Consider the following 26017-nt stretch of genomic DNA (forward strand, 5'->3'; position numbering starts at 1 on the left):
ATTTTCATAGTGTAAGACCAAGCTTTGACCTCTTCAGCAGGACAGGATATTTTATTTGGTAGCTGGATGTACTATGATGGAATTTTCTATCATGTCATAAGATGTTTGCACAGAGTACCTTGTATAACTCTGAGGGAAACCTAGATTAACCCAAAGACATGGTATGGAAGAAGCCAGTATGGGGCAGATACAGGTGACGAAGGATTGGGGAATAGAGAGAAGGAAGATTATGCTGTAAGGGCCAACTGCATCAAGAGATACATAAAGCATAGGAACCTAAGCAAAGAGCCACAGCCAAGTAATCATAAAAGGAGTGCTGAATCTTAGAAACAGACAGGTAACAGTGAGCTAAGAGATGAGAGACAAAGCCAGAATCGTACATGTACAGACTGGAACAGGGTCAATAAACCAAGATCAGTATCAGAGAAAGGGAGGAGGCAGAAAATGAGACAAGAGTAAGGATCCCACCCAGTATATTTTGTTGAAGATTTTTTTTTTCTTAAGTACAGTGTTTTAAACGGGGCAAGCAAAAGGATTGTTTTTGATTGTATTTTATCTTTGCTTATCTGCTAGTTTGGTTTCCAATCTTGGCCCTGCCAAGACTGTATCTTAAAGACGACACTCAGTATATCTGCTCTTATCTATGCCTTCTCTGTGAATAAAAAGGAAGTTTATCCATGAGCTAGCTCAAGGCCGATTCTCCCAAGTGTCCTGGCTACCACAGTTTTGTTCTTTGCTATATTAACCCTTGCCCTCATTCTAGCCACATCTCAGCTGTTCCCAAGGAAGTTCGAATTATCGTAAGCCATCCCATCATTTTTCTAGGACAGAAGCAAGTCAATGTTATTAATGGAGTTGGTTCCACATACCACCAGGTTTGGAAATATTCTTTTCTGTCAAAACACGCACAAGCTTCCTAACACTGAATACCTCTAAGACAAAGCCAGACCACACTTGGCCCATTTCTAGGACTCAGGGATATTCAAAGTTAGCAGGTTCTTCACTCAGCACTTGTTGGAGCTGTTTTCTTGCCTTCTTCATACTAGGCTTATTTCCAAGTGGCTGGGTACAGATCTTGTTCTTACTTGTTTTATTTCAGACAAAATTCCTGAACTGCTTCTGCTCTAGCTGACTCTTCCTTTTTCATCTGCCCTGCTTAAACCATACCCTCCACCCCTGGCCCCACTATAACTTCACTATGCCCGTTCTTGCTTTCTCACCCATCCTTGTTTCAACAACCCTACTACCCTCCCCTCACTCACTCTATTATAGAATGAATGGGAGGACTAGACTGGACTGAGTGACAGAGTGTCATGGAAAATTATGTCACAGGAGAACTCAGAGCTGGGCCAAAGCCTTGTGGCCATTTTAAGAGTTTTGGTTTTTACTCTTAGGGAAATGGGGAGCCATTGGAAGGCTTTTAGCTGAGGAGTGGACATGGTCTAAACATGATTGAAAAGGATCACTCTGGTTTTTTCGTTAGGAATAGACTGCAGAAAGAACTAGAGCGAAGGCAGGAAAACCATCTCTGGACCATAAACATAATTCCGATTGACATCATGGGGGCTGGATCCAGGGTGCTCACAGTAGAAGTGGTGAGATAAGGTCAGATTCAGATACATATTTTGAAAACCGAAGAAAAACGCTTTCCTTACAGATTGGATATGAGATATGAGAGAAAGCCTGGAGGCAAGGCTGACTCTAAGGGCTTTGGTCTGAGTAATTATTTAAACACTTAAACAGAATATTTTAGGAAATTGTTATCATGCCTGGCATTATTCTAAGCACTTTACCAATCACAACTTATTAAATCATCAAAACTGCCCTATGAGATAGATGCTATTATCCCACCTATTTTACAGATGAGGAACTTGAGCACAGATTGCTTAAATGACTTGTGCAAGTTCCCAGTGAATGCTATTGCCATTAACTAAATTGGATCAGTGATCAGTGCAGGAGTAGAACATATTTGGAACAGGGTTAGGAGCTTAGTTTTGGACTTTTTAAGGTCTAGAGATCACCGACTACCCACCTGTCCAGGCTCAGTCTACCTTTGGTTTCAGGTGGTGTTAGTCCATGGTGTACACTTCTTACCTGCAGGGATTATAGCAGGTACTCTAGGCTGGCACCAGAGCTCTCACATCCTGATCTTGCACTGGAGCCAGTGGTGTACTAGTAAATGTTTAATAGTCCTCCAGGAAAAAAATACAGGTCAGTATTTGCTGATTTCTGTGTTGTAAATATTCACACTATAGCCAGTTTCAAACAACCAAAGTGACTTATACATAATACAAGGTTTGGGGACTTGGTAAATATGAAAGGCAGAAGGAGTCAGGATATCAAGGAGTCCCAAGAAAAAATAAAGGACACCTAATTATGAGACTGGAATTAAGTAAGGGTCAGGACAGTAATGACTGAAAGGAATAAAAGATGACACAGCAGTGAAGTAAATGAGTTAGACAGGTGAGACTGATGCTGAGACCTAAACACCAAGAGACAGGCATCATTAGCAAATGCTCACAGAGAGCTGTGCACACATCACCAAGTTTTTAATTTTATTCTAAAATCAATGGGTGCCAAAAGAAAATAGTATTTGGGAAAATGATTTGACCATTTTACTTCTACAGTAGAGTGGAAGATAGAATGCAAAGAATAATGCCAGCAGTAAGAAAACAAATTAAGGAGGCACATCAAGCAGAGATGAGGAGGGCATGAATAATGTCTGTGACAACAGGGAGAGCACAGTGAGGTTGGTCTTAGAGTTATTTTAGAATTAGAACTGACATAGCAGGATATCTAATTGGATATGGAGAGGAAGAAATATGCAGGGAGATGGCAATCTTAGAAAAAAAAGACAAATGAGAAAGTATGTATACATTAGGACTCTTGATTGCAAATGAGAGAAAACAACTAGCTTAGGCAAAAAGTGACTTTTATTGCTATGTGAAATACAAGAAGGAATTAAGCCAACAAAAAAATGGTTTATTGACTACGGTAGCTATACTGTTGTCTTTCCAGAATGTATTATAATATCCTTTGTGATAACAGTACCCGCTCACTCCACACACACTTATCGTGTTTTGAGTACTGTGCTGTCTTGCCAGAGTACCCCAGGCTTTTGGCCAGAGTGATTGGTTCAGAGGTGGCCATGAAACCTAAGCTACACTAATCAGGAGGCTTCATGAGACTTTTCCATTAAAGTTAGCAGAGACTTTTCCTCTAGAGCCTTTGTCTTTGGGGGTCACCATTTAGGAAGGATGAAAGACTGGAGCAGCTTGCGGCCATCTTCAGCACCCTAGAAAAACGCTAACTGCATGAAGTCCAATTGCAACTAATTCAAAAGCTAAGACTAGCAGAAATAGGAGATGGATAAAAAAACTGGCAGATGTGAAGTGTCAGTTACAGGCATAAATAGAGGGCTGGTTATTGCAGCTATTTCTTGGGTTATGTTAGCGACTTTGGTATCCTTCCCAACTATATAAGAAAATAAGTTCATTTTTTCCCCCTTTGACTAGTCTGCTATGGGTCTCCATAACATGAAGTACAAGATTCTTTATTAATAATAGTACCTGCTGAAAGGCTTGTCAACTGGGTCCGAGGAAAAACCAGATCCAGGGACTGGAACATCATCAGAGTCGAGCCCTGTACCTATCATCTGTACCTCTCTCTGGATGTTGATTTCATTCTCTCTCGCTGCAGACCGCTTTCCTTCACACAGTTGGAAATGTGGCTACAAACAGCTCCCTAGTTTTACTTCTCATAGTTTCTGTCTCCAAAAGGGAACTGCCTTTAATTTTCTGTGCTTCCAAAATTAAATATTCTAAAGAAGGATTGTAATTGACCCACCTGGTATCGCATAATGGATCAATCAGTTGTAACTAGGGTTTTGAAACACTGTGATTGGCTGAGCTTAGGCCAGTTGACATCCCTGAACCAATCAAATGGGGCCAGTGGGGTGGGCTCATTAAAAAAATGGCAATGCTCAATGAAGCCATGAAGTTAAAATTAAAACAATTCTAAGAAAAGAGGTCCTTTTCTCAGAAGAAGAGCAAACATAGCTATAGGTGTCCCTTACAGGCAAGATGGTATTTTAAACATGTTTAGTTTAAGATCCCATAGAGGGCCAAAAGGAGGCCAATGGAGCATGGCCAGTTGAAATTATTACTCAAGTCTGTAAGTGACAATTTATGCATTTAATTGATTTTGATGAAAGAGGTTATCTCAGACTATAAACTTCAAATTCTATAGATAGTTTCACACCAAGATTATCTAGGTCTCTAGTTTTCAAAATAATTCTGCACAATTAAGTGATTATGTATTATAGTAGAGCAAATGTGGTGGATTAAGAGAAAGGGTGTGAATCACAGAGGCAGGATCTTAGGAGCAAAAATTTATGATCCATGTTTCTCCCCTATGGGGCAAGAGACAAGACTCTGGCCTAACAGAGCCTCAGGATCCCAAGATTTTTGGTCTGGGCAACTGGAATAATGCAGCTGCCATTAATTGAAGGGGAAGACTACGTGTAAGGTAGATTTGGAATAAGTTTGAGCTGTCTCTCAGATGTCCAAATGGAGATATGGAGTTAGGTATTAGAAATATTTGACTGAATTTCAGAAGAGCAGTCTGGGAAATCCAAAATTAATAGGTCAGGAAAAAAAGGAGGGACTATCCAACGAGACTGATGAAGTAACTTTCAGAGTATAGGAGGAAAACCAGGAAAATGTGGTGGTCTGGAAGCCATGTGAACGAAAAACATCAGAGATAACAGAAAAATCAACTGTGACAGATGCTGCAGAAGAGTCACATAAATAATGACAGAGAATTAACTATAGGATTTAGCAACACAGCTGCCACTGGTGATTTTGACAGTTTCCATGGAGTGATGGGAGCAAAAGGCAGGAGTTACACTTTTGCCGTGAATGCCAGCAGGAAAGACAAAAATTAGTTGGGACGTTGTCCTAGAATCTGGAATATTTGTAAGACATCGCATCTAGCTTTTTAGGACTCTGACTCATCCATGTTCATGATGTCCCATAAGCCACACTCCTTCCCCCCACACTGGGACACCACCTGAGGGAGATATTTAGGAGAAGGCTATTTGACAAACTGAGCACTGTTTGTGTTGTTTTCATCTTTCCCAGGACAGTCTTTATGTTAGGTAAAGCTTCTGCTTAAATTAAGAGATCAGACTGAGCTTTAAATCAAAGTTAATGTTTTTCCTTCTTACCAGTAGGTATAGAGAATGAGCAAATGAACTATATATACAAAACCATAGGAGCTAAATTTTATGCTCTTATTGAATTTGTTGCCTGTGTTAAATTTTTGACCCTTACGTGGATCAAGTTTTCATTATGTTTTCACTAATAAACTTCCATAGCATATTCATAGCTTATGGTTGATAGTTTTTTTCAAGCATATCTGGTCTTTTTCTTGCAATTATTTGGCAACTGTAAATCTGTCTCTTACTGGTAATTTTGGTTCATAAAATTAATATCCATCCTAAAAGGAGAAATCAGGATGTTAAGTGTGAAAATGGTACATCCACCTAAGAGTAAAAGGAGAGTGGGAACAGAGTCCAAACGGGAGGACTCAGAAGTCAGAAACAAAAATGTCAAGATGTATTTGATTGGCAGTGGATGAAGAGGGCTTACAGAATTTTTGAAAATGTGTGTAAAGACACATACATACATTACAATTTTTACCTGCTTCAGATACTAACTTGCATGTGTATTTCAGGTTCACATAAAGGGGTCAGAATGAGGCACATATCTCACAATTTTTTAAAAAATATATTACAAATTAATAACAAGCACTTAAATCAGAGAGATTTTGGTGTAAGAACTAGCACTACCACTTATTAGGCATGTGGATCTAAGCAAGTTACTCTTTGAGCCTTGGTAACCTTATTCATAAAATTAAGATAATAATAGCATGTAACTCCCCAAGTTATTCTAAGAATTGAACAAGATAATATAGATAAGAGTCTACATGTATACATGTATACATGTATACATGTATTGAAATATAACTCTATACCCTACAAATACATATATTCAATACATTTCTATTAAAAATTAAAAAAAAATAAAAGTGGTCTAATTTTATATATATAAGCTGGTGAGAACTTCTGTCAAGTTCTTTATATTACAAGCTAAAAATACGAGATACAAACTGTTTATGTGCCTTGACTCAGATTCCCCAGGAAGGAACAGTGACTTACGCATCAATATTTTAAACCATAGTAAGTTATAGTTATACAGTTTGAGATAGTAAAAAATTGCTTGGACTAAGAAAGTTAAAACGTTCACTGCCATTCATCAGTCCAGAATCAGAGCTGCAGATAAAGCCAGGTACAAATTACTAGAAAATAACATTTCTCCTAAATACACACCAAAGCCATACAATGCCCTAACAACCCAATTCTTGGAGTGACTACTGCTTTCTTATTGAGAAATTTTATTCTCTGAGATCATAGACTATCAGAAACATTGTTGTTTGAAACTGTTTCAGAAAGAATGAAACCTCCCACTCTTGTCTAGAGGAGTTCAGTCATTGTGACACAGTGAAGCAGCCTTGATTGACAGTCCATGCAGAGCCTCAGATGGAGGGTCTCTCAACACAACATTTGACATCTGTCTTAACATCTGTCTGTTTTCTAAGAAAACAGGATCATAGTTCCATTTCAAGTCCAGAACTGATGATGACCCCCTTTACACACAACCCTACTTTGCTTTGGGCCTGTCAAAACGCTGCTTCATTTACATTTCACATAAACTCCACTCTTTGGCAAAATTCTAAATTAGCTCTTATCTTTTCCTTTGTTTGATGAGACACCCCACTGATCCTCTGACATACGGTGTTCCACATGGCAATGAGTCAGTAAACCTGACTGAGTCGGCCTACAGATTTGTCCCGGGTGGTCTTAGGCTGATTGGACCAGGACAAGGCCATTTTTTTTTTTTTTTTCTTTTTTGAGACCAGTAAGGGGATCGCAACCCTTGGCTTGGTGTCGTCTGCACTGCCCTCAGCTAGTGAGTGCACTGGCCAGCCCTATATAGGATCCAAACCCGCGGCGGGAGCGCCACTGCACTCCCAGCACCGCACTCTCCCGAGTGAGCCACAGGGTCGGCCTTCATATCTTATTTTTTAAATGTCTCCTTTAAGCACACTTAATTATCTGTATTTTATTCTATCCCATAAGCAGAAGTAACAAAGTAGTTTAGCTGCAAACCAAAGATGCTTATAGCATAAAAGTTTCCACAGAAATTTCTTGAAACCAAAGAGGGGAAAATCACTGTCTTTAAAATGATAAAAACAAACACACACAGAGTTGACTTTTTTTTTACTTTACTAAAGCTGAGACTGTGCTTCTTATAAGAGAATCATGATCAAAAAGAAGGGGTATTTTTCTCTTTTATAATATGACCTAGCAAGGGTTAGTGACAATGACCGCTGTATCATTTAAAAGATACTGAAAAATGTGAAATTTTTATGAAACTCCAGCACCTACTTCTCGGGCCTCACTAGAACAATGACCTTGTTTCCTATTTCACCAAGAAACAGAGAAAAAATTAGAAGAAAACGTGTACAAGGTCCCACCACCACATCATCCCACCTTCCTGTAACTGCACCTATATTCTTGCACCATTACTATCAATGACCTCTCTCTGCACCTAATGAAGGCTGTTTCCTCTGCTTTTGCACTAAATCCCCCATACTTGTGCCCATACAAGCACACTATTCCAGTAATTTTCTCCTTTCTTTTCCCTGGTAATCAACCTCCAAGATGGCCTGCAATGATCCTCACCTCCTGAAATTCATGCCATTATGCAATCTTCTCCCACACTGAATCAGGAATGAACTGCGTGACTAATAGAATACTGCAGAAGTGATGGTGTGTGACTTCAGAGAGCAGGTCATAAAAGGCAATGACACTTCCACCTTCTTGAATTTCTCACTCTGTGGAAATCCAGCACCATGTCCTGAAAACACTCAAGCAGTGTCATCATGAAGCCCATGTGAAGAGGAACTGAGGTCTCCCACCAGCTGCTAGAGCCAACTTACCAGTCGTGTGAGTAAGCCATCTCAGATATGGGTCCCTGAGACCCAGCCAGCCACATCTTCTGATGCCTAGAGCTCTAGCCCACCATCTGATGATCTTATGAGACACCTTGGGTAGGAACCCCCACCCAAGCTGCTTCTGAATTCTAGACCAAGAGAGACTGTGAGAGATAACAAACGTTTAGTGTTCTTTCAAGCCACTGCATTTGGGTGGCTCTATTTGTTTACACAACAGTAGATAACTGATATATCTCCTGTGACCAAAACACTTCAGTGGCTCCCCCTTTCCTTCTGAGGAATAGCCAAGTCCTCTCCATAGCCTACAAAGCCCCTCACATCCTGCCGCCCCCCATTACCTCTCTCACTTCATCTTCTCCGTTCTCCTTCTCACCAGCTCACCTCCATCTATAGTGACCTCTTTGCTATTCTTCAAGTATGCCTTAGCACCTTTTACTCCCTGTTCCCTCCCCCTACTCCCACCCCTTTCTCAAATGTCTCCCTCTCAGAGAGGCCTATCTTTCTAAAAACAGAGCTTCCCTACACACACCTGCACACATTCATAGTCTATTCTCCCCACCTTCTTAATTGTTTTCCTAGCATGCATCACTATTTAACATGCCATATATACTGTTTATTCTCTGGCTCCCATTACTTGGTTGTATGCTAAGTTGGTACAGGGATTTTTGTCTATTCCCAATGTCTAGAACAGCATCTGCTTTATAGTGGACACTTCAGAAAGCTATGTCAAATGAATACATAAATATTAAGACTGTATGGATATCCAATTAATAGTATCATTAAAAATGCCTCAAAGATAGACGTTTTATGATCTATGTCCACTATAGCTGCTTCTAAAATTTACTGGTAGAAAGATCTTTTCTTTTCTGAAGAATTGTCTCACAAAAGAAGCGGTTAAATAGGGAGATATACAAACCAACTGTTAGACTTTTCCCTTGTGATATTCAGGCTAAAACTGAGAGTCATCAACTATAGTAACTATACGGATCTTTAGAGTCTGCACCTTATATTTTGTTTCTTGTTTCTTGACTTTCTTCTCTTCAGTTCCTGGTTTTTTATCCTTTATTTCTATTATTTCATTGTATATTCTCATTCTACACTACTTCAAAGACTTTATGAAATTAAGTACATTATAAATAAATACAAATAAATAAGCAAATAGTGTTAGTGTTTTCTGAAGCTCAAAATGGGTGATTAAAACCATGTTTGGTTCAGTGTAATATACTTACAGAATTGTGAAAGAAAGCTTTAATTTTTGTGAACCTTATTTTAAAAAATTAATAAAAGGTAATATTTAAATTATTTATTGGGGTAACCTTTATTGTAAAACATTTTACATGAAAAATATGCTTTGGATCAGGACAGGAACTTTTATTTGAACATAGCATCATCAGTTCTCAGTGATAGTATTCTTTCTAAGTGCAGGTTATTCTCAGAAAATTTTGTTTGCTTACACGATATAATAAAAACTCTTCTTGAAAATCATGTGTTAAATTGATTCCATCTTCTTTTTCAAAAAAAATGAGAAAGTTCTTTTAAACACTAAAGTGCATGATTACATCATCTAATGAATCAGCAGGTTTTTTCTGTCTTCACACAATTCATGATTTCTTATAATAGAGAGCCTTAGCATGGGGAGCAGGAGCACGCACCCTTTAGGGTCATTCAGCAGCTAGAAGGAGGGTAAGTAGCCTACATTTTTTAAAGCTCCCACACCCACACACCCCAAAACGTTATAAATGATAAGCAGGTGTTCAGAGATTAAATATGGAAAATATTGGTTTTGATTCTTTGGAAAAGAATAAAATATTACTTGACAGTAAATTTATCACTTCATAAGTATTTCTCTTGTATTTGGTGAATGGTTGAAAAAGATAATCAAATGAATTAAATATATACTTAAATAAATAAGCAAATACATATTTTATATATATGTACAATTAGTTATTTAAACATGATAAGGTAATTGATTTGCTTAGTTTACTTCACCAAGCTGAGAAAATAGTTTAACTGTCATACAATAATGACAAATTTAAAGTAAAAACATTTTTATAGACTATTTTTAGAACAGTTTTAGGGTTACAGAAAAATTGAGCAGATAGAACAGAGTTCTCCTGTACCCCTAACTCATAGTTTCCTTATAATTAACATCTTGCATTAATGTGGTACATTTGTTACAATTTATGAACCAATACTGATATGTTATTATGACCTAAAGTCTATAGTTTACACTAGAGCTCACTGTGTTGTACAGTTTTATGGGTCTAACAGATGTAAAGGCCCCAAATGTAATCATTTAGGTTCATGTTCCATGTGAGCTTGAGAAGAATGTGCATTCTGCTGTGGTTGAATGAAATACTATGCAACTGTCAGTTAGATCCAGAGGATGGCAGCACTATTCAATTCAACTGTATATTTACTGGTTTTCTGCCTGCTATATCTGTCAGTCACTAACCGCGGAATATTAAAGACGCTCGACTGTAATAGTTGATTTGTGTCTATTTCTCCTTGTAGTTTTATCAGTCTTTCCCTCATGGATTTTGACATTGTTGTGAAGTATAAAACAAGATTGCCACATCCTCTTGGAAAGCTGACTCTATCTTTATGTAATGCCCCTCTTTATCCAAGATAATTCCCTTCTCTGAAGTCTGCTATGTGTAAAATTAAAATAACTACTTCAATTTTCTTTCAGTTAGTGTTATGGTATATCTTTCTCCATCTCTTCTAATCTGTGTCTTTAAAGTGGATTTCCTATAAACAACATGTAATTGGGTCCTGTATTTTAGCTACTCTGTCGGTCTTTGTCTTTTAATTGGAGTATATAAACCATTTACATTTAAAGTGATTATTTGTAGAGTTGGATTAATATCTCTTATGTTGTAACTATTTTCTGTTTGTTGCCTTTGTTTTTGCTTCCTTTTTTGTCTTCCCCTCTTTTTCTGCCTTTTCTCATTTTAATTGAGCATTTTATATGATTCCATTTTCTCTGCTCCTATCTTAACAATTATACTTCTTTTCTGTAATTTTTTAGGTTGCCCTAGAGTATGTAGTATACATTTACAACTGATCTAAGTCCACTTTTAAATAACACTATACTGCTTCACAGGTAGTGTATACTGTACTGTATAATATTCCCAGTGCCTCACTCTCTTAAAGCATTGCTGTCATTGACTTCACTTATTCATAAGCTAAAATCACCCAATATCTTGTCACTATTATTTTGAACAGTCATCTATTAGGTCAATTAAGAATAAGAAAAATAAAAGATTTAATTTTACTTCATTTTTTCCTTTTCTAATGTTCTGCTTCTATTTCAATTTGAGTTTCTGGCCTATATTATTTTCCTTCTCCTTGAAGAACTTCTTTTAACATTTCTAAGTCAGATCTACTGGTGACAAATTTCCTCAGTTTTTGCTTGTCTGAGAAAGTCTTTATTTCCCTTTCACTTTTAAAAGATAATTACACTGGATACAGAATTCTAGGTTGGTGGATTTTCTCTTAGCACTCTGAATATTTCAGTCCACTCTCTTTTTGCTTGCATGGTTTCTGAGAAGTCTGATAATTCTTATACTCTCTCCTCTATAGGTAAGGTGTAGTTTTTCCTCTGGCTTCTTTCAATAATTTCTTTTCGTCTGGTTCTCTACTATTTGAACATGATGTGCCTACTTGTAGATTTTATCCTATTTGATGTTTTCTGAGCTTCCTGGATCCGTGGTTTCTGGAAATAAAGAAGAGTTGTTAGGTTTTGGTTTGTTCAGTTTTTTCTTGTGATGATGAGGGTGATTTCCAAGATCATCAAATATCAGAGAAGAAACCAGAAGTCCTAGTAATAATATTTTATATACATTATATCTTTTGATCACATAAAAGGGTGAAGTACACAAGAATTATTATTACAATTTCACTTACAAGGAAACTGAGGATTAAAGTGATTAAATGGCTTTCCCAGAGAAATATTGCTAATAGATGAAGCTAAAGTTAGAACCTGGATTTTCTAGTACCTACCAGGACTCTTCTGATATAGACCTTTATGTTTGGGAAAGAATGTATGTGAAACAATTTTAAAGAAAAATTTTAGTTCAAGCGTAGAGTCATCCATGTTTGGATTTGCTCTGTGGCATGATGTAAGAAGCACTAGACTGAGATATCTCACAATAAGTGTTATCAAGCCTGGCAGCCCCAACTTACTTTTAAATTTTAGGGAATTCTCTACAATGTCAGTCTCAACTTCTCAGTGTGAGTCTGAGGCAAGAATGAACCCCATGATCATTGAGGTTTCTTTTAATTACAAAGTGAAACAATTCCAAGTTGGATTTAGGCCCTATATCTTTGGAAGAGAGAGAGTTTGTGTATGTGTGTATCTATAAACGTGTATATGTGGAAAGGGAAACTTAATTCTTTGAAATCTTTCTGAACTGCTAAATTAACCCTTTCCCTTAAGTGAAAAGGCTTAGATTCTTTAATTCTTAAATGAAATGATACTTTGCCTTCTCACCTCCAAATATGACACTACAGTTTATGAATGTGAGTATATTTAAAGCAGGACTTCCTTCCAGGAAACCTCATCTTTTGACAGTTCTTATGTTTTCTCCTTCTTATGAACTCTACAGCCATTACCAACCACTGGATGGTCTTAGTTAAATGACACGTCCTCAGAGAGACCTTCCTTGAACTCAAACTAGGACAGAGCCTTTTTGACCTTAAAATCTGTGTCCTTTGCTATACTGGAACCTACATGAAGGTAGAACTTTGTCTAAATCACAGCTACACTTCCAGGGCTAACAGTCTAGAACAGTGCTTCCCAGTAGAACGTTTTGCAATAATAGAAATTTTCTATAATCTGTACAAGTGGTTATTGGGCACTTGAAAAGTTTCCAGTGCAAGTGGAACTACAGAATTTTTTTATCCCAATTTTATTCTAATTTTTTATCCTAATTTAAATAATCACATGCTGTTAGTGTTTACATACTGGACAGTAGAGAACTAAAGCAATGTTTCTCAAAACCTAAATCAAGATCTCAGCAATTTGCATTCTAACCTATTCCTTAGATGATTCCTACAATGAAATTTGGTAAGTATTCATCTAGAATATGATGCTCAAGCCTGGCTTCACATTAGAGTCAATTGGAGGGGATTTTAAAAGAAAATGATTCCTCAGCCATATCCCCAGAGATTCTATTTTAATTGCTGTGGTATGGAGTCCAGATATTAGTATTTAAAAGAAAAAAAAAAAAAAAAGGCACCTCCCTGGGCCATTGAAATGTGCAGCCAAACTTGAGAGGCCATATGTTCTCATATGGTACTCAGTACATATTAGATAAATATACAGATAAATGGCTTGGATGCATTTATAAAGAATTAGTGATTATACATGAATCTTGTGATGTCACAAGAGATATTAGTGACATCGGTGATTCAGATGAATTTTTTGATATTCAGTGGAGAAATTCAGATTGAGGTAATCTTTTATAGTTGTGTGAAATTCCTTAGCATTTTGTTTTATCCATAAACGCACAAATAATACCTAGCTCTGAGACACGTAGTGGCATGCTCAGAGTTCCCTGAACAAACACCTGTTAAAATACACAGGACCTTTTTAATTTGTTGGTTGATTGACAAAGGGCTTGTCAACTCCTCTGAGTCATCTGACAATTCACTCCAGTACAGCAGCTGAAGGAAGTCATTGTTCCCCAACCTGCTGCCCTCTGAAGACCTCTGGGTCACTGATGCTTAATCCCTCCCCTCTGCACCGCGCTAGGTGGAGGTAATTGTCCCGGCAGGAAGTAAGGGACCCAAAGGCCTCTGGGTCACGGGTGCCAGTACCCTCCGCCTCCTCCCGACCAGTGCATAGGCCGTCGTCCAGGCAGGAAGTAAAGGCTGGAGAGGCCGCCCAAGGCAAGTAGAGGGAGTGAGTCAGGCTCGGGCTCCGCAGCGGCACGTAGGAGGCGGGTCGCCCGTGCAGCCGCCGGCCGGGAGCGCGGTGAGTACAGCGGCTCAAAGGAAAAACAAGGAGCCTTTGCAAGACAGCGTCTCATGATTTCTCAGAAACGTGATCGTTGCTTTAAAAAAAAAAAAAAAATCAAGACTCAGAATAAGTGCATTCGAGCACTGTTAATTTTAGCCAAGAGACCGGCAGGGTTTGCCCGGAGATTTGAGGAAATTAACGTGAAACTAAAAATGAAATCTTAGTTGAAGTAGGATAAGCGGTATTGACCAGAATATACCAAATACGAATTTTAAAAGGTCTGCGTAGAAGTTTAAATTCCTAGGAAAAGTGTAGAGGAAAAATATTTACTAGTAAATGAAACAAAAGTAGTAAAAAATAAAGTAAACATTAAAATCATGTTTTTTCTAAATAAAAGTAACGACTTGTTAACAGGTTTGAGCTAAAAAGAATTGGGACTAATGTGCTGAAGTGGTAGTGCTTCTTTTCCACAAAAATATTGTTGATTTAGAAAGAAACAGACTCTTCCTTAAAGATAGTTACTGCCAGTCCTTGTTGAAATTAGACCTCATGCTTTCTGAAATGTACCAGAGCTGTATGCAATAAACTGTATTTATCTTCAAGTAATAACTGATGGATGTTTATTCAGCAGTCAAAGTGCAGTTCATGCACTCTGATTAGCGCTTCAAATTATGCTTTCAATCCGGGGTGAAATCTGAGAGATTTAGGGCTGTTTGTCAATATTCTTCAGTGGAGCCTCCTTTTTAGTGAAATAATTTGCCACTTTGAAGGTTAGGCACTTTCTTCTTTCTAGTGTACTTATACAGGTTTTGTTTTTCCTTACTCGTTTTTAATTAAAATGTAAAAATGGTTTATTAGCTAACACCTAATCATGCATCTTTTAAGTCACGTGATAGCTTTCCTAGATAATCTCCTACTTCTTTGACCTATTGCAACTCTGATATCTTAGCAGCAATCCATTTGCTTGACCCTTGAGCCCATGTAAGTCATACGTTCTCTTTGAGCCTAAAGTAATAATATTATTTTTTTTATTGAATAGTGCTGCTGTGTCGATGTTTATGCTTCAGTATCGTCAGCTACATCCCTATGGAAGATGTTTTCTTAACCACAGTGTGTTTTTGTTTTTGTTTTTAAGAAAGTACAGATATGTACTTTTTCAAATAGATATTTTCTTTACTAAAGTTTATTGACCAATTTTGAGGTTATCCCTATTTTCAGTCAAATTGTCCATATAATGCCAAATAACATATTTTGTAGGTAACTGTATATTTAATATTCTCTGAAAGAACACATAGGGAACAATACATGGACCTTTAAATATTTATCATTGTAAAATAACAAGGAAAAGTGATTTCAGGTGTACTGTAATACATATCCACAAGAAATTATCACTGTAACATTAAATTTGGAGAAAACAATAACTAAATTATCTTGAATTTCATTCTAGAGGGCTTATTTCAAAGGGTCAATGTGCAAAGTATGAATGCAAGGTGGTATTGTGGAAGGACTCTGTTTATCTCCTGTGATAAAATTACTTTTGTGTTTTGTTTTTTTTTCTCACATAGTTTGTGCAATTAAAAAGATGAATTGTGTTCAGTGGCCTTTCCAAATATTATCTTATGGAAAACATCTGATTCAGTTATTTGTGGTTTTAGTCCTTTTCTTCATAGGGGAACCAAAGCTATTTAATAAGTTTAGCAGTGTTGATCATTAGAACTTTCTGCAGTGATGGAAATGTTCTATAATCAGAACTGTTCAGCATAGTAGCTACTGGACACATTGTGCACTTGATATGTGGTTAATGTGGCCAACGGACTGGATTTTTTTCTTTTAATGAATATTTAGGTTATCAGTAAATGGCTAGTGGCTACCAGATTGCATAGTACAGATAGCTAACTGCCTCACCCTGTTCTGCTGGCTGATAGACAGTATTGTGCAACATACCACAGCTGATCTTGTACTTTAGATTTTTGAAGCATTTCTTTTACCTGTTCAATTTTTTTGGAAAGTCATAAAAATATAGAGATTCATGAACTATTTAATACCCACTAGAAGTGTACTACTGTTGAAGAAAAATACCTTTCCCTCTAGGTGATCCCAAGTATGTAGCAGCAAAACAACCTAAATGTGCCTTTAAATTCATGTCTGAAATATAACAAAAGTTTTTGCTTGTAAGGCACTTGGTAGCTCTGAAAGTCTTCAAAGATGCTTTCTCAGCTGATTGTCACAACAACCAATTGAAGTAAACAGAGTCCTAAGTCCAGAAATCTTTTCATTATAAAGTTCACCCACACAGCAGGATTTTTCTGTAATGTAATAAAAATTGTATTCAGATCTTAGAAGATGTTAGGTTGTCAAGCTCTGAAGATAAAGTTGTTTTGTTTAAATTGTAGTTTAGTGGTAAAAAGTATTTATTGATAAAATAAACGAAAAAAATGAATGCATCAACATGGAGTGTGAACATAATATAAGAATGCATAACGTCTTAACTATCTATAAGAAAGAATCTTAGCATACTTTTGAAAAACTCAGTAAATATGTATTAAGCACAGTTTGTTTACAGATTGACAACTTCTCAAATGTTTCATTTTTCATTCTTTTATTTCAGACACTGTTACAAAGTACATCAGCCCACTCTCAGGAAGTACTGGAACCATGAGCAATAATGGAACAGACCTGCCCATTGGTTACATCTCCTCTTCTGTAGCTATCATTTTGTTTGGCTCAAACTTTGTACCACTTAAAAAATATGATACTGGTGATGGTAATTATGTTCCTTCGTTGTTAATCTTAAAATATTTTTAAATGCAAAGTTCTCTTTTTTAAAATGAGTGCTACAAAAATAAATTTTGTTGATCCTGGTGCCTAATGGATAGAACTTAAATTATTTGATAATGTCCTTGTCAGTTTATCACAGATTTAGTCAGTATAGGATAACCCTTAAGTTTGTGTTTCATGGTAAAGCTAGGGTGGGTACAGTCAGGAAAGCTGTTTAGCCATATCTGTTATATTTATAAAAGAAGGAAATTACATTCAGTTCTACTGACACTTGTTTTGAAAACACAAATTTCCAACACAATTGATATATTACAGAACAATTTGAGCATAACACGAATTTTGAGCTTGCAGTTTTGTCTCTCAGAAAACACTAGGTGAACACAGAAAATTGCACCCAGATGAACAAAGATGCATAGTAATATATACACAATATATACACCCCCTTCAAATATCCACCTGCTCACTCAATTCACCACACCTGTTATGCATCGATCCATCCACATATGGTGTCAGAACCTTCTATCCATCAACTTCAGAAAAACCCACAAGCTGCAACCCTTTTGGTGTCCACTTCCATAAGCAAACTTCCAGTCTTTGTAAAATTAAAGTGCCATATTTATTGCAGTATTCATGTATTTCACCATTTAACCATTTAAAACTGTACAACTGTTTTTATTAAGTTTCTATCTTGGACCACCCAGTTAGTTCAGCTGGTTAAAGCATGGTGTTACAACACCAAGGTCAAGAGTTCATATCTCTGTACCAGCCAGCTCCCAAAACAACAAGAAAAAAAAAAAGTTTTTATTTATTTTTTTTTAATACGTTACTGATGTAGTTTTTGAGTGTTGTTCCCCTAATCCTGTTTTCCTTATAAGCTCCCTAGTTTTTATTGCATGATTTTGCATAGTGCAGTGATTTTTAGAAATGCAAGTTACATTGTGACAAAACAGATGGAAATGTGGATTTTAGAGAAGGTGAAGCAAGAGTTATTTTTATCTACCTGCCTTCCATGTTGAAGCCAGAAGGAATTGGAGATATTGTGCTGAAAACCTGCTGGGAATTACTTTCCTGGTAGCAGCTATATTATCTTCCCTGTTCTTTATGTCTTCGTACTACTTAGACAACAGGATTGCAAATCGTTGTCTAGAGCCTTTCTTCTCTTTTCCTTTAGAGTTGGGATAGGAGTGGAAACTACCAAGAGAACAAAACAAGGGATAAAGGACCTGGCTTTTAGGCTAATTTTTACAAATTAGCTATGTGATCCTGGGCAAACCTTATCAGCTCTTTTGTTTTCAGTTTCCCATTTGTAAAGTGAATAATTTGTAAAATAAAGTTTCTTTTCATCTCTGTGATCCCACTTTTTTGTTTTAAGATTAGAAGCCATTTTTTTCCTCTCCTCCACTGTGAGACTGAATAAAAACAGGCAAAAATCTCCCACAGTTAGAGTTACAAGTGATACATTCAGTTATATCTGCCCAAGTGTTCCTTTCAATGTCATATACTTCCTTATCCTTTTAATCCCTGAATCCTTGATAGGGCTGAAGCCTCAGAAAGGTGCACACACACCTCATATTAGTGGTGATTTCCAGATCACTGGCAAATGCCAACTCAGAGCTTATAAAGTAGAGTATCGCTGACCTAGAAAAATTCTCAGGTTTGTTATGTCTGGCTCATCACAAGCATTAATCTGTAACCGTGTGAGGCCTATGTGTGGCCATAAATGACTTTATTTTTATCCTAGAGGTGGCATAAATGATTCCTGAAGGTTTAAATCACTGTTGTGCTATTCTGAAGTTCTTAATGCCATAATTTTGGCGAGGGGTGGCACTAAATGTGGCACTTGAATGGAAATATGGATTGGTCTAGCTTGACTTGTCTCATCAGGGAAGAAAAGAATGCTAAGCAGAGACGCACTGTATATAGGCTTTGGAGTCAAACAACCTGGGTTTAAATTCCTGTTCTACCTACTAGCTGTTTAGACAAGTTGTTTGATCTCAGATTTATTTTCTCTGTCTTTGAGCTAGGGTTAATTACGATGCAGAGTAGTTGTAAGAATAAAATGTGTAAAATAAAATGTAAGAATAAAAAGAATAAAATAAAAGCTGGCATACAGGCAATCAATAAATTGTAGTCATTTCTACGCTAATGTGTTGTGGATATTCCTAAGCACTAATTTACTCATATCAATTTGAACCACTAACACTGTGTTCTTTTATATCCAGGAATGTTTCTCCAGTGGGTCCTCTGCGCTGCCATATGGTTGGTGGCCTTGGTGGTCAATCTGATATTACATTGTCCTAAGTTTTGGCCTTTTGCCATGTTTGGGGGCTGCATTTGGGCAACAGGTAATGTATGAAGAACTTATTCTTTAATCATTTAATACAATAATCAAAATAATCCTTGTTCACAATAGGAAGAAATAGCACAGATGATAATTCTGAATAATCCTTGTCATGGATACCAGAAATTAACTAGTTTCTTTCCTTCAGATGCTCAATAAGTAATTTTGTCGCATTGTCTGATTTGTTCCACTTAATGATTTCTTTCTAAGTTCCTGCTAGAAAATAATTATAGTAAAAACGTTTCAGTTACACTCTCTCTGTTCAAACATAACTCATATTTTACATTCTCTGACTTTTCTTTCTCTAGAATGTTTATCAGAAAATATTTATTAAACGGTAGTCTCTACTAATATTTTTGGAACTAATGCTAAGTAGGCAAACAGACACATTATCATTTTTAAAGCAATGGTTAACAGAAAAACAAAACAGACAAAAATCTTTCCTCTGCTGACTTATCAATACCTGAAATTGTATGACTGGAATTTACACCGTTGCCTGGCCAGTCAGAAGTGTTTCTCTTCTATTAATATAAATATACCCAGATGGGCTTTTTGTGTTTAACAAAGAGAATTCTAAGTATCAAGAACTTTTAGAGATAATTTTGTGAAAAGCAAATAAACTTTAAAATGTTAAAAAATAATTGGTTACCCACTTAATTTGAATCTCTACAGGATTAAATGGTTTAGTGAAGTTTATGAGGTTTGGAGGACAAAAGAGTTAACTTGTAAATTTTCAGTAGGATTTACGTTATTATGCCTCACTTACACCTCAGTAGAATTGTTTATCATGTCTGATGGGAAGAGAGGGACAGAATAAGCATCCCTCCTCCTGCAGCTCTTTATAAGCACCGTAGCGTTTATATCATCACACAGCAGGTTCCACTAGGAGTCAGTGGGGGAAGAGTCTAATCTGAGAAACGTTGCAGGTGTGGATGCTGTAGCTCATAGAAACTCATAGGATACGGGGCGTGGAGGAAAGGCAGAAGCCAGTGATGATGCAGGGATTTTACTGTAGGCCATGGGGAAGGTGGTGACATTGACACTAGTGGGGAAAAAAGGAGGAAGAACATGTTCAAAAAGGAAAATGAGGAGTTCAGCTGGGAACCTTCCAAGGTTGGAGGTCCAGATGTTCCCACAGTGGAGGACATCTGGGGGGGATTTCTTCTCAGCAGTTTGGAGGACAACACTAAAACTCTGAAGGAAGAGCTAGAGCACTGGGAGCATGTACCTCTCTAGTTGGCAGCTAAAATCATGAAGTTAGGTCAAGCACCCAAAGAAGAATATGCCAAGAGGAGGAATATGTTCAAGGGAAAGTCTTTAGGGGACACCTAAATCCAAAAGATATGATGAGAAAGAGCAGCCAGAGAAAGCTCAAGAGAGAAACGGGAGGAGAATCAGGAGATGAAGACATCTTGGAAGTCTAAAGAAGAACCTTTTGAGAAGAGTTTGCAGGACTGAGGCCAGACTGCTGAGGGGTTAAGAATTGTAGAAAGTAAAAAATCATCAAGGATTTGTCCCTGAGTGATCTTCCAGAGCACAAGGCAATGAGTGCTGGAATCCGGAGGACAAGGAAGTGAGCATGAAAGGGTAAATTCAGGAGCGATAGTGAGGCTGAAGACTTCTGCCAGTAGTTGGCCCTAGTTCACATCTAAGAGGATGGTCCCTACTAGTTTAAACACTGATGGCTTCTGTGGAGAGTCACAGAATAGAGTAAGGATGAAGATCATCTATACAGTTAAGACAAGGAGCTAATTCAATTTTTTGGGGTAGGACTTTTTTTCCTAAGCCTGGTTCTTTTACCAATCATAATCATAAATTTAATGCCAAAAATGTGGTTATTTTATTTAAAATATTAGAACCCACGCTTTAACTAAATTTGTCCAAATCGCATAAACTTTAGTTGAAGTTAGAATAAAAACTAATTAAATTATAAATGTATTATTTATGTTGGAAATAACATGTTTCTTCTGTATATTACATCTACAGGGAACATTGCTGTTGTCCCAATTATCAAAACCATTGGTTTAGGCCTTGGAATCTTAATCTGGGGATCATTTAATGCCTTAACGGGCTGGGCAAGCTCAAGGTAACACAAGTCAAACTATTTCAACTAAGATTCCCTGCACCCATACTCTGCATAAGGCAAGTGCTAAGGATTAGGCTTGCTGAGAGGAAAAATGTATGAGTCATTCTCACAGATATTAGCTGGTAAAACATACACATAATATATGCCATCTTTATTATAACTTGTCCTAAATTCTTAATAACTGATCTAGATATTTGATCAAGATATGGTAGAGAATTACATCCAGCGAACAGTAGGAAGAAAGGGACTGATTCTTACTTTCTCTTTCTGTTGTGTGGCAATTTGCTATACATGTTATATGTATCATTCTTATCTTATTGTCACAAATACATGAGGTAAGCACTCTCTTATAAGAGAGCTGATAGGCAGGTTGAGTAACTTGCTGAAGGTCACAGAGCTAATAAGCTAGGATTCAAACCCAGTTCTTCTAGTTCTAAAGCATGCATTCTTCTCTCTAGAGCAGGGTCAGCAATCATGGCCCAGTCTCCTGGCCTTTTTTTTGTAGATAAAATTGTGTTAGAACACAGCCAAAACCCTCTATTGAAGCATTGTCTGTAGCTGCTTTTAAACTACAGTGGCAGAGTTGTGTAGTTGCAAGAGAACATCTGGCTCACAAAGCCTAAAATATTTACTCTCTTGCCCTTTAAGAAAAAGTTTGCCAACCGCAGCTCTAGAGTTGCAGTGCTCAATAAAGTAGCCACAGCCACAGGTGGCCTTTTATATTTAAATCTAAATTAGTTTAAATTTGATAAAATTAAACATTCAGTTCCTCAGTTGCACTAGCCGCATTTCAAGTGCTCAGCAGACACATGGCTAGAGACTACCCTCATGCACAATGCAAAGGTAGGACAGTCCTGTCACTGCAGAAAGTTCTGTTGGACTGTGCTGACCTTTGTCAGCACTAAGATTAACACTCAAATCGAGTCTGGGAAAATGAGTAGAGTAGAGGATGTGACTTTTACTTTACTTTTTGGGCTCTCCTTCCACTCAAAACTTTATATCCACCTCAGACTAAAACAAACTAACTTACTAACCTCCAGTACATTCTTTCCTGTCCTTTCTCTATTTTCTGCCCTGCTTTTTATAAATACTATTTTCTTTTTCTTTTCCTTCTTGCCTCTTTTCTCTCACCCCTGAATAGTTCCCAGTGATTCTCACAATAATGGCAAGGCATGAAAAAAATGAATTTAAGGTGATGCCAAAGAGTAGGGATTTTTAACCAAGAAGATATTTAAAAGTCTATTTCAAATACTATACAAAATTGCAGTCAATTAATTAGCATTCAGTTAGCCATTTGAACTATTTTCCTTCCTCCTTTACTCTTAATAAGAAAGGGACACTCAAGTTCATTTACATATGCTAACTCATGTAATCTTTATAACAAATCTATAAGGTAGAGACAATTATCCCATTTTAAAGATGAGAAATTGAGGTACAGTGAAGATAAGTAACTTATCGAAAGTCACATTCAGTGAGAGAGCTAAGATTCGAACCCGAGAATCTGGCCCCAAGTCCATGCTCTCAAATATTATGATGAAACTTTTCAACACTAATTTGATGTGAACTTTCTGAATTTTCAGGTTTGGCTGGTTTGGAGTGGATGCAGAAGAAGTACCAAAACCACTGCTAAATTACATTGGTGCTGGGCTATCAATAGTAAGGTACATAGCCTTTCCTAACTATTTAGCCATTCTTTCAAACACTTAGAGTGCTTTTTAAAGATCCTAATGTGTCTACATTTTTTTAAACCTGCATTTTATAAAATCTACATGATTTAGGGCTGGCTGGTTAGCTCAGTTTGTTAGAGCACAGCCTTAGAACACCAAGGTCGTGGGTTCAGATCCTCATACAGACCAGCTGCTAAAAAAAAAAAGAAAAATACATGATTCTCCCTGAGATCTTTCATTTTCCATGACAGGCTGCTTTTAAAGGACAAAAAATATCAGATCCGGGGTCAGGAGCACCAGCTTTAGCTCTGAAAAGCTCTAAGAACCTGGGAAAATTATTTAACTGAATGTAGCTCAGTTTCATCTATGATATATAGAAAATCATAATACATAGCTTGTAAATTAGAACCAAATAGCATATTAGAGTATTTTGCAAACTAAAACATGCTATATAAATAAACGTTATGTTGGCTTCCTGATGCCCCTGGAATAGCCGTTGATTCTCTCTTCTGCTTTTGACTCACTCTGTCACCTAGTTTCCACTTACCTATCTCCTCACCCACTCTTCTTAACCTAGCTAGATAACCACTTTCTCACCCATGACAATACACACGCTCTTTTGAATACCTATTTTTGGAAGTACCTGTGTCTAGTTGTGTGCACTCTATGAATAAGGATGAAAAGGATTTTGAATTTCTATATGGTAGTGTGGTCAATAAAACTTTAACAGGAATTAGATCACCTTAAATTCAGTCCCCTTTGCTCTCTGGACACCATTTATATTCTCTGTCAGGATTTCACATAGTAGATAGCACTGCCTAGGAAGATTTTAGTACTTTTTTCATCTTCAGGGAAAGAACAGTGTATTTCCCCTCCTAAGTAATGATGGCTTTTCCCCAGCCACATCAGGAACTATTTCTTTGTCATTGAAATGTTGCCTCAGAGAGTAGTCCCTAGCCAATTGGAGAAAAAATAACATAGATTACATAAAATAGCAGATTCCTGACATTTTTTGGTTAGAGGCAATCTTGTGCATTTTGTACAATTCACATAGAATTCTAGCTTCAAACAGCTCTCTGAAAAACAATTTCTTTACACCCCAAAATTGTAACGTAGCGTCTTAGTTTTGACTTAATGGTAATTTGAGGTCAGTTTACCTGGTCCATCAGGCATTGTTTTTCTGCATGTTTCATCTTTCTTTAGAAAGAGGACATTCTCTAAAATTACAAAACAATTATTCATGTTCTACCTACATGACCTTGGACAAATCAATTCATTTCTCTAAGCCTTGGTTTCTTTATCCATTAAGAGGGAATAATAATAGCACCAACCTTATAAGATCTTTTGAGGATTAAATGAAATAAAATATGTTTAGTGCTTTGCATAGTTGTAAGCACTTGGTTAATGCTCTCTATATTAGGAAGTTTGCATTGTGACTATTATTTAATTAATAACATTTATGTTCCATTACTGTTTCCCCTTTGGGCATTTATTTCCCAACTTTATGTTAAACTAGTAGGTGCACCTGGGGATCTTGCAGCTCAGTTGAGAGCTTGGTCTGTGGCAGGGAAATGCAATAATGTCTTCCGGTAGTGCATCCAAGCTCGCTTCTATGTTTCTCTACTTAGAGTAATTTCTGGAATCTGTCATATCATTACTAACTTAGTTAAATCAATTTGTTCCAAAGGACATTCACTGAAACTTGGAATATGGTTGCATCAGTTTAGGATATTGCTTTTCTTTTTAAAATCAAAATTATTGCTTCTATCCTCTTTACACTTCAATTTTTACGGGATTGGTTAGATAATTTCTAGCCTTATGTTTTCTCTTTTTGATGTATAAGGAGACAGTGTATATAACCAAAACCACTCTAGGTATTTTAAACAGCAGAGGACTTGACACGGAATTATTTACAAAAGCGTTATAAAGCCCAATGGAGTGCAAGAAGGAAGGTGTCATCACCCCTAACCCTGAAGCTGTCTCTGCGGGAGCAAGTTCCTCTGCCCCAGGCTTTCACTGCTGCTGACACTACTGGAACCACCACAAAAACTAAAATGGCACCTTTCACCTTTTCATCTTATGCAAGTGCCTCCCATTGACAGAGCCTCACTGCCGACAGAGTTTGGGAAGCAGTTTTTAGTCTTCAGGTCCCGTGATTCAGAAGAGAACATATAAGGGCGAGAGTGGAGCTGACACCAAAAAACAATATCCAGGACACGCTCTCAAACATTTACTTTAGTGAAAATCCAGGAGTCAGAGTTCATAAAAAAGCAGATTTCCTTTTCAATCAAAAAATAGTAATAATGTGCTTTAGATTATCCTTAAGAGTCTCCATTCTCTTCTCTTCTCTCTTAACTTGCTTTCCCTGGAGGATTGTGTGCACGCCCACAGCGTCAGCTATTATTTTACATTCCGAGGAAACCCAGATCTTTGTTTCTAGCCGTTTGTTTTCTTCTGGGCCACAGCCCTTATATCTAACCATGGACCAGGCAAGACACTGCATTGATGCCCCACAGGCACTTGCCACTTGATCTTCCGTGAGATGACATGCGGAAGGGGACCTGCTGGTCAGCACTTCCCAAACACTAGACCAACCGTTCGTTCCTTCCTCTTTGCCCTCAACATTTCCCAATCAGAATTACTTTTCTTACAGTACACTTCCCTGTAAACCGATTCCTCTTCCAGAGTTCCCTCTCTCTGGAGAAGGTGTTAGCCACAGTTACTCAAATTAAAAACCTCAGCATCTTTAATTTTGTTTTCCCTTTATCCTGTATCTAATCCTGGAAAATTCTTTCTGAATATTTCACCAGTTCTTTCTCTCCTTCCCCTCAGTCCCTTACTACCCACCTACCTGTATACGATTGTAAAAATCTCACATCTAGTTTCCCTGGTTCCTTTCTTTCCTTTTGCCAGTACAGCTTGCTCATGTCTGCTATAGATCAGGTCATATCACTCGCCTAATTAAAAACCTGTGAAGACTCTCCATTGGATTCAGCATAAACCTGTCTGCTTCATCTGCCTTGTCCTCCACGGTGTATTATATATGCACCTATTCCTTCTAGTACGTTTTTCACTGTTGTCCCTGTATTATTCATTCACTG

General features: G+C 37.3%; 1 protein-coding gene across 1 annotated transcript in view; it reads left to right on the plus strand.

The window, feature by feature from the left end:
- The first annotated feature begins 13962 nt into the window (after positions 1 to 13962).
- The window catches only part of TMEM144 (transmembrane protein 144), a 34206-nt gene continuing 22151 nt past the window's right edge, over positions 13963 to 26017 (plus strand). The window contains exons 1-5 of the mRNA XM_063107252.1: positions 13963 to 14059; positions 16653 to 16808; positions 19045 to 19167; positions 21150 to 21249; positions 22830 to 22910. Of these exons, the coding sequence (XP_062963322.1) occupies positions 16700 to 16808; positions 19045 to 19167; positions 21150 to 21249; positions 22830 to 22910 (413 nt within the window). The 5' untranslated portion in view covers positions 13963 to 14059; positions 16653 to 16699. The remainder of the gene's footprint in view (positions 14060 to 16652; positions 16809 to 19044; positions 19168 to 21149; positions 21250 to 22829; positions 22911 to 26017) is intronic.

Source organism: Cynocephalus volans, chromosome 9, assembly GCF_027409185.1.
Source record: "Cynocephalus volans isolate mCynVol1 chromosome 9, mCynVol1.pri, whole genome shotgun sequence".
Taxonomy (NCBI): Eukaryota; Metazoa; Chordata; class Mammalia; order Dermoptera; family Cynocephalidae; genus Cynocephalus; species Cynocephalus volans.